The 14,347-nt window shown below is 39.5% G+C and overlaps 1 protein-coding gene across 5 annotated transcripts in view; it reads left to right on the forward strand.

The window, feature by feature from the left end:
* Nucleotides 1-14,347, forward strand: part of FMN1 (formin 1) — a 447,127-nt gene that overhangs the window by 186,489 nt on the left and 246,291 nt on the right. For all 5 annotated transcript variants that reach the window (XM_059056125.2, XM_067028908.1, XM_067028906.1 and 2 more), the window contains one exon: nt 5,848-5,909. In XM_059056125.2, coding sequence (XP_058912108.1) covers nt 5,848-5,909 — 62 coding nt within the window. The remainder of the gene's footprint in view (nt 1-5,847; nt 5,910-14,347) is intronic.

Consider the following 14,347-nt stretch of genomic DNA (forward strand, 5'->3'; position numbering starts at 1 on the left):
GTGGTCCCCACATGCCCCCACGTTGGATCATCTTTAACTTTGCTCTTGGTGAGGTGGAGAACAATGGTATCTGGCAGAAAGGACGTTTCATTGTGAGCTGATCAAAAACAAAGGTTTGTACAATAAAAAGGGTCACTACCAACTAGATCAAGTACTTGACTAGAAAGAACTATATTTTTATGGAGGGAAGTTCTCACTTATTTTCCTCCAAGATGTTGAATCCTGTCAGGATCCCTTTTCCTTTTTCTGTCTTTCCATATTATATAGTATTTTCTTAAAAGACATTCTTCAGACTTCTTTTTTGTGGGCTAGATTATCTGAATCCATTTGTTAGTTTCCACTGGGGCTAATGAGCCTTCAAAGAAGTCTGCCTTTTTCAAGTCCTGATAGTCCAAATCTCTATTCCTCCTTTTCACACATTCATAGAATCCCGAAACTACTGAATTTCAGGGTTGAGTTTCTCTCGCTCTCGCTCTCACTCTCGTTTTTTTGACTCTGCAACATGATATGCAGGATCTTAGTTCCCTGACCGAGGATTGAACTCGTGACCCCTACCGTGAAAGCGCGGAGTCCTAACCACTGGACCGCGAGGGAATTCCCAAGTTCTCTTTTTAAGAAACAAAAACATCCTTCGTGCTGAATGGAGACCTCTGCCTCCCCATCATCACCCCCAAGAGACAGGGAGGATTTGCCTTGGTCCACTCCAAGGCATTTGCAAACCCAAAAAATGTGGAGGGAGGGGACGGCCACGAACAAGACACAATTGAAAACTACCAACCAACTATGATTCGTTATTCTGTAACCTTTATATTCTCTTACCATTCTCTTATGAACCCTCAAAGTGAGCATTCCACTAGTGAGGGTGTTAACTTCCTCCTTCTGCGTGCTGCCCAGAGATTGTATTTTGTCATCCTTGTCAGGAATGGGGGTGTGTTCTCTTGCCACCTGTCACACTGGAACTGTTGGCACAAATACTTGTTTGAGGAGGAGATGAATCAAGATTTACTGGGTGTTAGCTTTGCAGTGATCTTTATCAGTCTGTTGATTAGTCATAACTATATCTGTCACACCCTTGCAGGTACAATTTACACAAAATAAATCACTTCCAACTATATTCTATGTGATTTCTAATTAGGATGTAGATGTTATTCCCAAGGGGCATCAGTTTTGCAGGAAGGTTGTTTTAGCTAAGCTTCCTTTGTTTACTTTGTAGAGACTTGGAATTGATTGAGGTTTAAATATTGATCATCATATAGGTTAGGACTCTATATGTATACACGACGCACACTTACTAAATTGTTTTATTCTTATTTGATCCATCTAGAGACTCTCTTATGCCTATATGATATTCTTTATGTGATATATGAGAAAATTATTACAACCAGAGTGACCTTTTTTCTTATATTTTAATGTTAGGTATACATAAAGAAAATGGTATAGAAGGCGTAGAGGTTAAAGAATAGTTTTTCAGTGAACACGCTTGTTCCATCATAGCCCAACTCAACTCCTCCTCTCCTGGATGCCACCATTCTCCCGACTTTTGTTAATATTATTTGCTTTCCTTGTATAGTTTTTTCATTTGTGTACCTAGGACTAGGATTGTTGGGTAAGGAGGTATGAATATCTTCAATTTTTATTAGAAAATGTCAAACATTTTCCATAGTGATTGTACCGGTTTGCACTCCTGCCACAAGGGTATGAGAGTTCCCATTGCTCAGCATCTTCACCAGCGGTCAGTTTTGTCCAGCTTGATTCCTGGTTACTATTGAGAATGAGTACCATTCAGTTCATCTGTTACTTGTATGTCCTCTTTTTAGAGTTGTCTATTGACATTTTTGTCTATTTTTCATTTTCCATAGTTTTTTTAGGAACTATTTTTATATATTTATCCTAGATCTTTATTTGTTCCAAGTATATTCTTCCACTCCGTGGCTTGTCTTTTCTCTCTCTTGATGGCATATTTTGATGAAAAGAAGTTCTTAATTTTAATGCAGTCAAGTTTATTAGTTTTTCTTTCCTTTATATGTGATGCTTTTTTGAACCCTAAATTCCTTCCTGCCCTGAAGCTATAAACATATTATGCTATATTATCTTATAAAATACTTACAGTTCCGTTTTTTACGGTTTAGCTCATTACATGGTATAAAGTTGGGATCCAGTTTTCATGTGAATTAGCCACTTTTCCCAGCCCATAGTTATTGAAAAGACTACTCTTACTCTAAAGAAAGATCTTTTGTGCTGCTTCTGTCATATCTAGTGACCATAAATTTATGTTATATTTCTGGGCTCTCTAGTCTATTTGTCTGTCTCTTATTCCTCTTTTAGTACCACACCACCTTAATTAGGTTGTGATATGCAAAGGTACTTCTTGTTAGATGGTAAGGCAAATTGTCTTACTTTGATATTTACTTGGAGTTTCTTGACCCTTACTGGCTTTTTGCACGTTTGTGCTTCAGTAAGCATTTTATTCTTTTTTTTTCTTTTTTTTTTCTTTTGCGGTACGAGGGCCTCTCACTGCTGTGGCCTCTCCGCTGCGGGGCACAGGTTCTGGACGCGCAGGCTCAGCGGCCATGGCTCACAGGCCTAGCAGCTCCGCTGCATGTGGGGATCTTCCCAGACCGGGGCACGAACCCATGTCCCCTGCATCAGCAGGCGGACTCTCAACCACTGTGCCACCAGGGAAGCCCCAATAAGCATTTTAGAATGAGCTCCTTGAGTTTGAACAAAACAAAAACCCTTAGAAATGTTGAATGGGATTGCATTGAATCTGTAGATCAATTTGGAAAAATAAACATCTTTACAATATTGAGTCTCATCAAAAACATGGCTTGCTTACTTTCTGTGTCTTTCTTGGTAATATATTTCAATGTAATGTTTCTATTTTCTCATATGAAGTCTTACGCATTTTTGGTAAGGTTCTAAGTACTTTATGCTTTTAGAGGTACTGTGTCAAGTGTTCTTTGTTAAACTGTTGCTAATATCAGGATTGCTGTATACTGATTTAATATCCAGCAACTCTACTAAACTCACATATTAATTCTAACATTTTATCTGCAGAATCTTTTGGAATTTTCTAAATACACAATCACAGTGAATAATGGCTTTATTTTTTCCTTTATTATATATAAAAATATGTGTATATGCACATGTGTTTCTCTTTTTTTCTTGTCCTACTGCATCTGCTAGTGCCCTTAGGAAAACAATGAATAGAAGTGGTAGTAACAGGTATTCTTGTGTTATGCTGAATCTCCTAGGGAAAACAATGAAAAGTTAAATACTTGTAATATTTAAAAATTAACATACTACAGAGTTAAGTTTTTTCTTTTTGGTATGAAAATTCTGATTCTGAGTTTTAACCCAATGTATAGATTCATGTAACCACCACAATAATCAGGATGGAGAATAGTTACATCACCTTCAAAATTCCTTTGTGTGCTCCCCCTTTGTAGTCAAACCTTCCCCCCATCTCTAACTTCTGGCCACTGCTTCTCTGATCTGTTATTCATCCCTATGGTTTTGCCTTTTCCAGAATGTTATATAAATGAAATTAAACAATAGTTAACCTTCTGAGACTGACTTCCTTCACTCTGCATAATGCCTTTGATATTTGTCTTTGTTGGTGTATTAATAGTTCATTCCTTATTATTTCTGAGCAGAGTATTGCATTCTATGGATATACCACAGTTTATTTATACATCCACCCATTGAATTATGCATGATTTTAGCTCTGCAACTTATTCAGCTTCCTTGGATAAGCTGCTTCTCCATGCATCAGTTTCTTCATCTGTAATGGGGATAATGCACCTACATCATAAGGTTATTGTGGGGACAAAATGAGTTAATACATATGAAATACTTAGATAAGGCCTGATATATAGTAAGTGCTCAGTAAATGCAATTCATCATTATTGTCCCCAATATTAGTAAAGATTTTGAGGTAGAAAACTTGACAAGTTCAAGGAATAGCCAGAAAGCCAATGTGCCTGGCATGTAGTGAGAGGGGAAAGGTGGCATGTAGAAGGTATGCAGGTGTAAGGTTGTGAAAGGCCTTATGGACTGCCTCAGGGAGTTTTGATTTTACTCCAAGTGGAAAGCCAGGAATGAGATAGGATCCAATTCATGCCTTTAATAGATCATTCAGGCTTCGGTGAGGAGAATGAGTTAATGTTGGTGGTGGGAATGAAACATATTACCGCAGTGGTCCAGGGAAAAGATGGTGGTGGTTTGGATCATAGTGGTGGTGTGGGGTTGGTGAGTAGTGGTTTGATTGAAGGTAGGGTTTGGATGTAGAACCCACAGAACTTACTGAGGGATCGTAGTTCAGTGGAACACATTTCCCATCAGAATAGTGGTGTGGCTAGTCCTAGTTATCAACAGCAACACTCCTCTCTCTCACAGCTTTCCCAGAGATTTTCCTCGTCCACTTTAAAAAAAATTTTTTTATTGGAATATAGTTGATTACAGTGTTGTGTTTCTGCTGTACAGCAAAGTGAATCAGTTATACATATACATATATCCACTCTTTTTTAGATTCTTTTCCCATATAGGCCATTACAGAGTATTGAGACAAGTTCTCTTTGCTATACAGTAGGTTCTTATTAGTTATCTATTTTATATATAGTAGTGTGTGCTTTTGAATTGAAACCTAAACTTTCATGCCTGAATTTCTGGAATCCATCTGAAGAAATAGCATGCTTTTTCATACATTTTTATTTTATTGATTGATTGATTGATTGATTGATTGATTGCGGTACGCGGGCCTCTCACTGTTGTGGCCTCTCCCGTTGCGGACGGAGCACAGGCTCAGCGGCCATGACTCACAGGCCCAGGCGCTCCGCGGCATGTGGGATCCTCCCGGACCGGGGCACAAACCCGTGTCCCCTGCATCGGCAGGCGGACTCTCAACCACTGCGCCACCAGGGAAGCCCCTTCATACATTTTTAAATGACATATAAATGACTTCTTTCTTACTCATAATCACAGCCCCAAACACATTTGTGTTTTTTTTTTTTTTCAAAAAAAGGCGACTTATCCCACAGCAATTTTTTCTTCTAGCGTTTTGCTTTGTGGTTCTCTGCAGCCTGTATAGTTCTGTGACCAACCCCACATTCTTAGTTGTCCTGCTGCAAATAAAAGTCGTCCCGGGTGCTTCATGCTTTGCCAGCGGGATGGTAGTTTTAGTGGTTGGCAGGAGTTCCTGTGTACACTTAGGGCTTATTGTTGGAATAAACATTATTAGACTCAGACAAAAATTGGACCAGAAATTTATTTTTGTCCTCCTTTCAACCTCAACTCACCCTAGTCTCCCATCCACATGACAAATGGTCTTGACTTTCTGAAGTGATCTAAAGATTAAAATCAGCCCTAGGTGCTTGCTTATTCAAATGGAGATTTCTTTTTTTTTTTTGGAAACAGTTAAAAATAGAGTTCTGTGATCTCACGTAGAGAAGTTTTCTTTTATTTCCTATGTGTCTGCTCTTAACATGACTGTATTTGTTCTTTGTGGGGCTTTAACTCCTCCTTAAAGACAAACACCAGACCCGGTCTTTATCTGGAACACTTATTATACCTTTTTTTTTTTTTTTTTTTTTAACCCTATCCGATCTGCTTAATTTGGGACGTCTCATAATTCAGGATTTGCTAAACTGGAGTAAATCTCTTCTATTCTGAGCTTCTTGCTCTGTTTTGCCCCCATTTTCATCATCTCTTATCAGGTTAATGTCAAACTATGGTATTTATTTACTCAGTTGACTTGTTTGAGGGCCTCTGGAATCTTGGAAATATTCACTTGAATTTTGTGCATAATTTTGTGCTTCTTTGTAATTGGCTTCTTTTGTGATCTTACAGAATACCAAGCTGCTATTTTACACTTGAAGAGGGAGCACAAAGAAGAAATTGAAAACCTGCAGGTATACCTCTTTGATTCTACTGAACTGGTTATTTGAGACTGATACTTGGTTTTCTCATGTGCTGAAGTAAATACTCTGCTTTTGTTGACATATTTACCTAGACAGCATCTGCACCTTGCACCTGCCACCGGGCCTTGAGTTTATCCTGGGGATGAAAGCCTTGAACTCCATTTTTAATAGAATTCAATTCCTATCTTTTTAAAAAAAAATACCACAAATGCAGTTGGGAAAAGGATTTGATTGGAGAAAATGATGGTTTTATTTGGAAAGCAGGCAAGAAGATAAGAGTATTTAGACTTTTGCTGTTTATAAGAAGGCTTTGAAAAATTAGCATACGTCTGCACTGTGATGTCAAGCAGATTAAAGCACTTAAGGAAGTGGCCCTAGTAGGAGGAAGAGTTGTGCTGGGCCAGCCATTCCATATCCCCAGGGTATGCTTGGAAGTTGCTGACTTGAGCTCCTTTGTGAAGCCCAGAAAGTCTGAGGGATCATTTCCTTTGTCCCACTCTTTATTATTCCCGTATGTTTGGTATTTGCTTGCTGTCCCTGTAACAGGAAGTTTCAGAGTCTTAATTTCACATAACTAAATATGAATCAGGCACTGATTCTAGTTTACTGATGGCTGGGGTTGACCCCATATCTCAGGAGAGAATATTAGCGAAATTCAAATCAAACTTGGTGGTTGTATAGTGCTTAACTCATTACATGCTAAGTCAGTGAGTGTGTGGATCAAATATTCTTCTTTCCATTAAGTGACAATATCCTTTTTAAAATAACTGTGATGGTGTACTGGATTGTATATGAAGTCACTGCAGGTAGCAAAAAGATCATTAAATAAGTCATATGGGGTATGAATACAGGCCACCCCTATCCAGCTTGGTTTAAGGAGTTTGGAGGAGAGAATGAGTCCTTTTCACAAAGAAACAAAAAAGTGGAAAAGTACCTCTGACTCCTAGGGGACAAAGAGAGGGGGAGGCCCTTATCGCCTTTGTTGCCAAACGTTCTACAGAGACCTTGCTTTTTTCCTTTGTTCTGGTGTGCAAAAGATTCTCAGCTGTCTCAGAGAAGCTGAAGTAGGGATTAGTTTAAGAGGCAGATTGCTAAAGAGGGTGGTACAGCAGTGATTCTGTGAGAAGTTTTTTTTAACAGCTCAGCTGTAAGAGTTAACACTACCTTCCTCAAGTTGTAGAGCAGCCCTGGCAGGACTTTGACAGCTAAATAATATTCACAGGAACCACAGGTACTTACAATCTCCGGGTTCTTCCTTTGTGCTGGGCATTTTTTTTTTTTTTTTTTTTGTGGTATGCGGGCCTCACTGTTGTGGCCTCTCCCGTTGCAAAACACAGGCTCCGGACGCGCAGGCTCAGCGGCCATTGCTCACAGGCCCAGCCGCTCCGCGGCATGTGGGATCTTCCCAGACCGGGGCACGAACCCGTGTCCCCTGCATCGGCAGGCGGATTCTCAACCACTGCGCCACCAGGGAAGCCCCTGTGCTGGGCATTTTTCTAGGCGTGTTCTGTGCATTATTTCATGTCTTTTCATCTCCACAAAAGTCCCATGCTCTCACATCTCAAACTAGGAGAAGGTTGGAAAAGGGAAAGAGAAGAGTAAATGGAAGGGGGAAAAGTATATTGGGATCATGATCTCCACTTAAAATAAAGGTTAGACCAAGATATGATTGACAGTAGTAAACGTTAAAAAATGTTCCTAATTATACCTTCAGTTTTAAGTATCTCTGAAATAATTATATTCTTGTAATGCTGTTAGTAAACTAAAAAAAAAAAAAAAAAGTCCCATATTGATGATTTATACCACGTTGCTGCAACCCTGTGGCAATGGCACGCTATTGCCATCAGCGTACAGATGGGGCAGTGTACCCCATCTGTATGCTGAACTGTAGTTGGGAACTAGTCCAGCAGTCTGACAGCTCTTGATAGGAAACTGGCCACTCTTATTCCTCATCTGACCTAGAGAAGTGTCTTGCTGGCAAACAGAGAATTTTAAAGATTCAATTAGGAATAGTTTCAAATATGGAGAGATTTCTAGCTGCTTCTAAAAAAAAATTGGAAAAGCTGACAATGTTGGGCTAATTTTCCTGTATGACTTTAACCTTCTGGGGTTACGGAGCAGACGTCACTTCAACCAGGACACGTGTTCTCTAGTTTGCCACTGTCCCCATTGTGGGCCATTTTCCCGGCCTGGCTCCTTTATGCTGTCATGAACCCCCTGTTCTCTGGGAGATGCAGAAAATAACTAGGTGGGTAGCAACACCAACCAGTCAGACCAGACACAAATTTGTAAAACAACAACCCAGCCCGGCTGTACTCTTGGGGTACTCACTGAATAATACCATCTCCACCTGTTTTATTCCACAAAGTAACAAAGTCACATCTCCTGTCACAGGGCCGGTTAAAGATAATTGGTGAGCAGCTCTTTCCTTACTCATTTCTTTATATGGATTTCCAATTGCAGCCTTCATTGCCTGTTAGATTTTCTTTCTCCACTTAACAGGTCACGGAGAAGTCAGATGTGTTTCAGGACTTCTTCAAAATGCCTTTCTAGAATAAGAAAGATTCCATGCTTAAAGGATACAAGAAAAGTGATCCATTCTATCGCCATATACAAGATTTGATATATATGACATTTAGTTTTTTGAGACTGTTTTCATAGACTTTAAAGAAACAGCATGGTTCAACAGAGAACCTAAACTCAGTCTGCTGTTCTGTTTTAGACCATAGATTTGTAGGGAAGTCATTTAATTGTTCATTTCCCCCACCTGGAAAATGGAATCCTTACCACTATAAGTGATTTGATTGGAAGTTGAAACTTTCAGCCCAGAGTCCCAAGGCTTGTAAGCGGGGAGTCTGGAGTTTTAATCTCATGCATGCTCTGTAGCCCACATTTGTGGAAGGCTGCGCTCTAGAAAGGGCTTGGTCCTGGGACCAGCTTTTCAAAACGTGTAGCAACTTAGATACATAGTCTCCCTGTAGTTCAAAAGCAAAAAATTATTGATGACTTGAATGAATCCATTTCCAAATTCCATTAATTTATATATACCTTCAACTCAAAGCACTTGGCTGACTTTTCTACTGAAAGCTCCAGCAGGAGAGTGGTGGCAGGTCAGACATTTTCCATGGCTTGACTATTTCATGTCATTTATGATTATAACCAGCAAAATTCTTAAATTTTGCCCAATGTGCCCTTTATTTAGCAAACTCTGCCTTAGAGAGTATATGATCACTTCATGATATCCAGTATCATCTAGTTCAGTTTTCAGTTTTGAGTGATTCTGTGTTACTGATTTTAGTTTTGAAAAAGTGGCACCTTACATTTACAGATACTTACTTATTTGAGAAATTTTTGCTTGTGGTAGCCATTGCATAACAAGTTCATGGCCATTGGGTAGAAACATAGTTCACACCTGCCCTTTTTAAGGCATGTGATAAAACTAACTTTACCACAGTATAAATGAAGAGTTTTTCCTTCAGGATTGTCTAGGAGCAATGTTTGACAGTCACTATCACAGCTCTTGTGCAAAATCTTTCTCTACATAGTTGATCTTTGTCTTATCGTAGTCAGAGAAACAGGTGTGATACTATTTTATGCGTGACGAGAGTATGAACTCGGTTTTTGAGTCAGGATTCAGTTTAACTCCTTGCACTGTGACATTAGGAAATTAATCAACGTCTCTGGGACTTCTCTCAGTTTCAGCATTTGTGCAATAATAATCACATTGATGCACAAATAACAAATGTTGGCAAGGATGTGGAGAAAATGGAACCCGCCTATACTGTTGGTGGGAATGTAAATTTTTGCAGCCACTGTGGAAAACAGTATGGAGGTTTCTCAAAAAACTAAAAACAGAACTGCCATATATGACCCAGCAGTTCCGCTCCTGGGTGTATATCTGAAAAAAACAAAAACACTAATTCAAAAAGACATACACCCCACTGTGCATAGCAGCATTGTTTACAATTACCAAGATATGGAAGCAATCTAACTGTCCATCAACAGATGAGTGGATAAAGATGATGTGATATATATACACACACACACACACACACACACACACACACACACACACACACTCACATATACATACAGTGGAATACTACTCAGCCATAGAAAAGAATGAAATTTGACCGTTTGCAGCAAGATGGATGGACTTAGAGGGTGTTATGCTAAGTGAAGTAAGTCAGATAGAGAAAGACAATTACTGTATGATATCATTTATATGTGGAATCTAAAAAAATAGGACAAGCTAGTGAATCTAACAAAATAGACTCACAGATATAGAGAACAAACTAGTGGTTACTAGTGGGGAAAGGGAAGGGGTGAAGGGGCAAGATAGGGGTAAGGGATTAAGAGGTACAAACTATTATGTATAAAATAAATAAGCTAGTGGGAAGTAGCCACATAACACAGGGAGATCAGCTCAGTGCTTTGTGACCACCTAGAGGGGTGGGATAGGGAGGGTGGAAGGGAGATGCAAGAGGGAGGAGATATGGGGATATATGTATATGTATAGCTGATTCACTTTGTTATAAGGCAGAAATTAACACACCATTGTAAAGCAGTTATACTGCAATAAAGATGTTTCAAAAAACAACAACAGATTCTCACTACACTGTAGAATGTAGTACTGATATTTAAGATAGATTAAACATTATTGAGTAAAAAAAGTCAAGTTGCCTATTAGCGGTATGATTCCTATCATAAAAATTGTGTGTGTGGGCTCATAAATAGTGACTTGAAAATTTTATTTCCCATAATGTTTACAGTGGTTGCCAGGTTAGGATTTTTTTCTTTGTTAATTAGGCAGTTCTGAATTCCTTGAATTTTCAACATGCATATATACTTGTTTTATAATAAACTCAATAAAGCAATATAATCTATAGAAATAATTCAATTTTATATACTAAAATAAATAAATAAATAAATAAGCTATGTAGTACAGCACAGGGAATATAACCAATATTTTACAATATAAATGGAGTATAACCTTTAAAAACTGTGAATCACTGTGTTGTACATCTGTAACTTATGAAATATAGTATATCAACTATAGCTCAATTTAAAAAATAATTTTAAAAATTATGATAATTTGATGATGCCTCCCTTCTAGGATCGTTCCCTTCTAGGATCGTTCAATATGATGTACACCCGGTTACCGACACATGCTTAGTAAATACTATTTCTCATTCCTTTTGCCCTGCACAGGTCTCCTTGTAATTAGGCAGCTTGAGTTTAGAGTGGTCCTCAGGCTCTTTTGGTTGAGGACTTCCCTGGGACTTTGACTTATTCTTTGAGGGTGACTTTTCCATGATCTTCCAGCTGTTCTTCGGCGTCTGTGCTCTATATCAGGGGGTCTAAACCGAGCTTTCCCAAAGCTCATTCTACTGAACGGTGAGCCTCTGAAATGCTCCTTGACAAAAGTATTTCATGGTCAAATAAATTTGAAATATATCTTGTTCCCCTGTTAGAGCTTTGCCATGAGTAGAGAAGAATGGAGGGAGGGTGGGAAGGAGGACTGTATAGCTTGTTTCTCACATAATTCTTTTTTTCCTCCAAGTAACTGATGTTTCTGAGCTGCTCTGTGTTGGTTCGTATAATCTTATCTCAATGTACAGGCACATTCTGAGTTCAAGGTAAATCCTTTGAGTGGTCTCATCACCTTTTGATGCTATCAAGGTCCTGCTTATTAATCTGATTGTAGGCACCTGGGGGGAGCAGTTTTTTTTTCTGTCTTTGAAAGTACCCAGCAAAGTGCTTGGCACATAGGTGATACATAGATATTTCTTTGAAATATCTAACAACCTATGATTCAAAAACATTAGCATCTAAATGTAATCAGATCCTCACTTTGTGCCGACCTTTGTTCTATGCATGCAGTGTTCGTATCATAAAGAGTAAATGTAGAAATATAAGCAAAGTAATAGATTTGTCCCCATTTTATAGATGACAAAACCTGAGGCTCCCAGAGACCATGAATTGTCAGAAGTCCTAGACTAGTAAGTGGGGGAACCTGAATTTGAATCCACCTAGATCTGTCTGACTTTGAAGCTGATGCTCTTTCTATTAATCAATGCAACATTAATGGAAAGAATGTTGGATCTAGAAACAGAAGGTCTGGAGTGAGGTCTTACTTTGGGGACGGAGAACAGTGTGAACTTCAGGCAATGTTTTGGACTCACTTTCCTAATTTATAAAATGAGGGACAGACCAGGCCATATACTAATAGTACCTTTGACTTTTTATTAGTGGCCCAAGCATACTTCTTAAAAAATTTCAATTTGTCCACCACAGTGTCCTTTCAGCCTTAGGGTTTTGTAACTCAGAGTCTCCAAAGCCCTGTTATTTACACCCCCCTCCCCCGTTTTCCTTATAGCTTCTTCCGGAGGTTCCCCTTTCTAACCCGGGTGTTTCTTCTCAGCTCTGCTTGCTTCCGTGGGACACTGTTCGGGTGTTCAGTGACACTGTGCGCTCGAGCCTCCCAGTGCTGATTAGGATGCCTGAGTCAGTGAGGGGATGCAACTCTCAGAATGGTAAACGCAGCTTCTATAGGAGGGCCAGTTGTTCTTTCTGATGGGAGAAAAGCACGAGGGATGGGTAGGACTTCTTTGGCTCTTGACTTCCTCAATTTTGAAAGTTGAAAAAAAAACAATGCATGCCCCACATCTGGCTTTTGAGGAGCTTGGATAATATAAGAATATTGTTTTTGACCAGCACTTTCAGCAGTCTGGAAGTAAGTGCCATGGAAATGACACATTGTTTTATCTGTTTTTAACTAATGTTCTTTGGGTTATGGGACAGAAGAAAAAGAACTAGCCAACAGTCACATTTCCTTTACGGGAACCTTTTCTATTTACTCCATTCATCACAGGCACAGTCCTTCACTAAGGGGAAACTTGACTGAGCAATGGCCTCTGGCAGGCCCCTGCTCATTGTGCAACACAGGCACATTTCTAATCTGGTAACTCCTACTGTGAAATGATCCAGGGATGGGCGCCAAACTAGAAATTAACTTGCATTCTACCCCGTGGTCCCCCAGAGAACCAAATGGTATGTTGGCCTCCACTAAGAGGAACTTGTAGACTTCCTTACTTTTCTCTCTCCAACCCACCCCACTGGTCCATTTCTAATAGTAAACACACTGCTGTTGAAACAAAATTGAGTACAAACTTGAGCCGATACAGCTAAATTTATAAAGACATGTACATCCTGAGCCTTTCCCATCTGTTATGTTCTTTGTTATCAACACAACACATTTAAATCTATTAATTTATGGAGAATACTTTTCTTTTTTTTCGATACGCGGGCCTCTCACTGTTGTGGCCTCTCCCATTGCGGAGCACAAGCTCCAGACGCGCAGGCTCAGTGGCCATGGCTCACGGGCCCAGCCGCTCCGCAGCATGTGGGATCTTACCGGACAGGGGCACGAATCCGTGTCCCCTGCGTCGGCAGGCGGACTCTCAACCACTGCGCCACCAGGGAAGCCCTATGGAGAAGACTTTGAGGGAAGGGGAATAATTTGTAGATTGATAAACAAAACTTTTGCAAATATGAAATATGATTTCATTAAACCATTTTGGTATTCCCCTAAGTGCTGATATTTCATTACTGAGATGCCAGGAAAGAAGACAAAGTGTTGGGAAATATTTTAATTTATTGTTTCATTGTGTATATACAGTAAAATGTTAGGAGTTTAGTGGATTTGCTGTTTTGCTGATGTTGAAATGCCTCTTGGGCCCCTGGCTACCTAGAAGCTTGCAGATATATTTGGAGTTGAACTTTGATGGAAAACACAAAGCAGTTAATTCCCTAGCTGACTTAGCCCAGGGGCCCTTTGTGTCAGCCTTCAAGAAGCTGTCTTGCCCCATATAATTCCATTATTTTTTCAAGCTGCATTTGCTGATAGAGGGAAACTGGTTGTAGAATGAAGAGTGTGTGCTTTACTTTCATTTGTATCATTGAGGCTGATGCCAGCTTTGTTTACCTCCTTCAGAGGCCATGGGCTCCAAACATCCCCACTGCATCTTCTTTTTTTTTAATTGAAGTATAGTTGATTTACCACATTGTGCCATTCTCTGCTGTACAACAGAGTGACTCAGTTTTACACATACACACACACAGACACACACACATTCCTTTTTTTTAATATTCTTTTTCATTATGGTTTATCCCAGGAGATTGAATATAGTTCCCTGTGCTATACAGTAAGACCTTGTTTTTTATCCATTCTAAATGTAGTATTTAGTTTGCAACCCCAAATTCCCAGTCCATCCCTCTCCCACCCGCCTCCCCCTTGGCAAGCACAAGTCTGATTTCTGTGTCTGTGAGTTGAGTCTGTTTCTGCTTTGTAGATAGGTTCATATGTGCCCTATTTTCGATTCCACATATAAGTGATATCAAGTGGTATTTGTCTTTTTCTGACTTAC

The sequence above is a fragment of the Kogia breviceps genome, chromosome 3 (assembly GCF_026419965.1).
Source record: "Kogia breviceps isolate mKogBre1 chromosome 3, mKogBre1 haplotype 1, whole genome shotgun sequence".
Taxonomy (NCBI): domain Eukaryota; kingdom Metazoa; phylum Chordata; class Mammalia; order Artiodactyla; family Physeteridae; genus Kogia; species Kogia breviceps.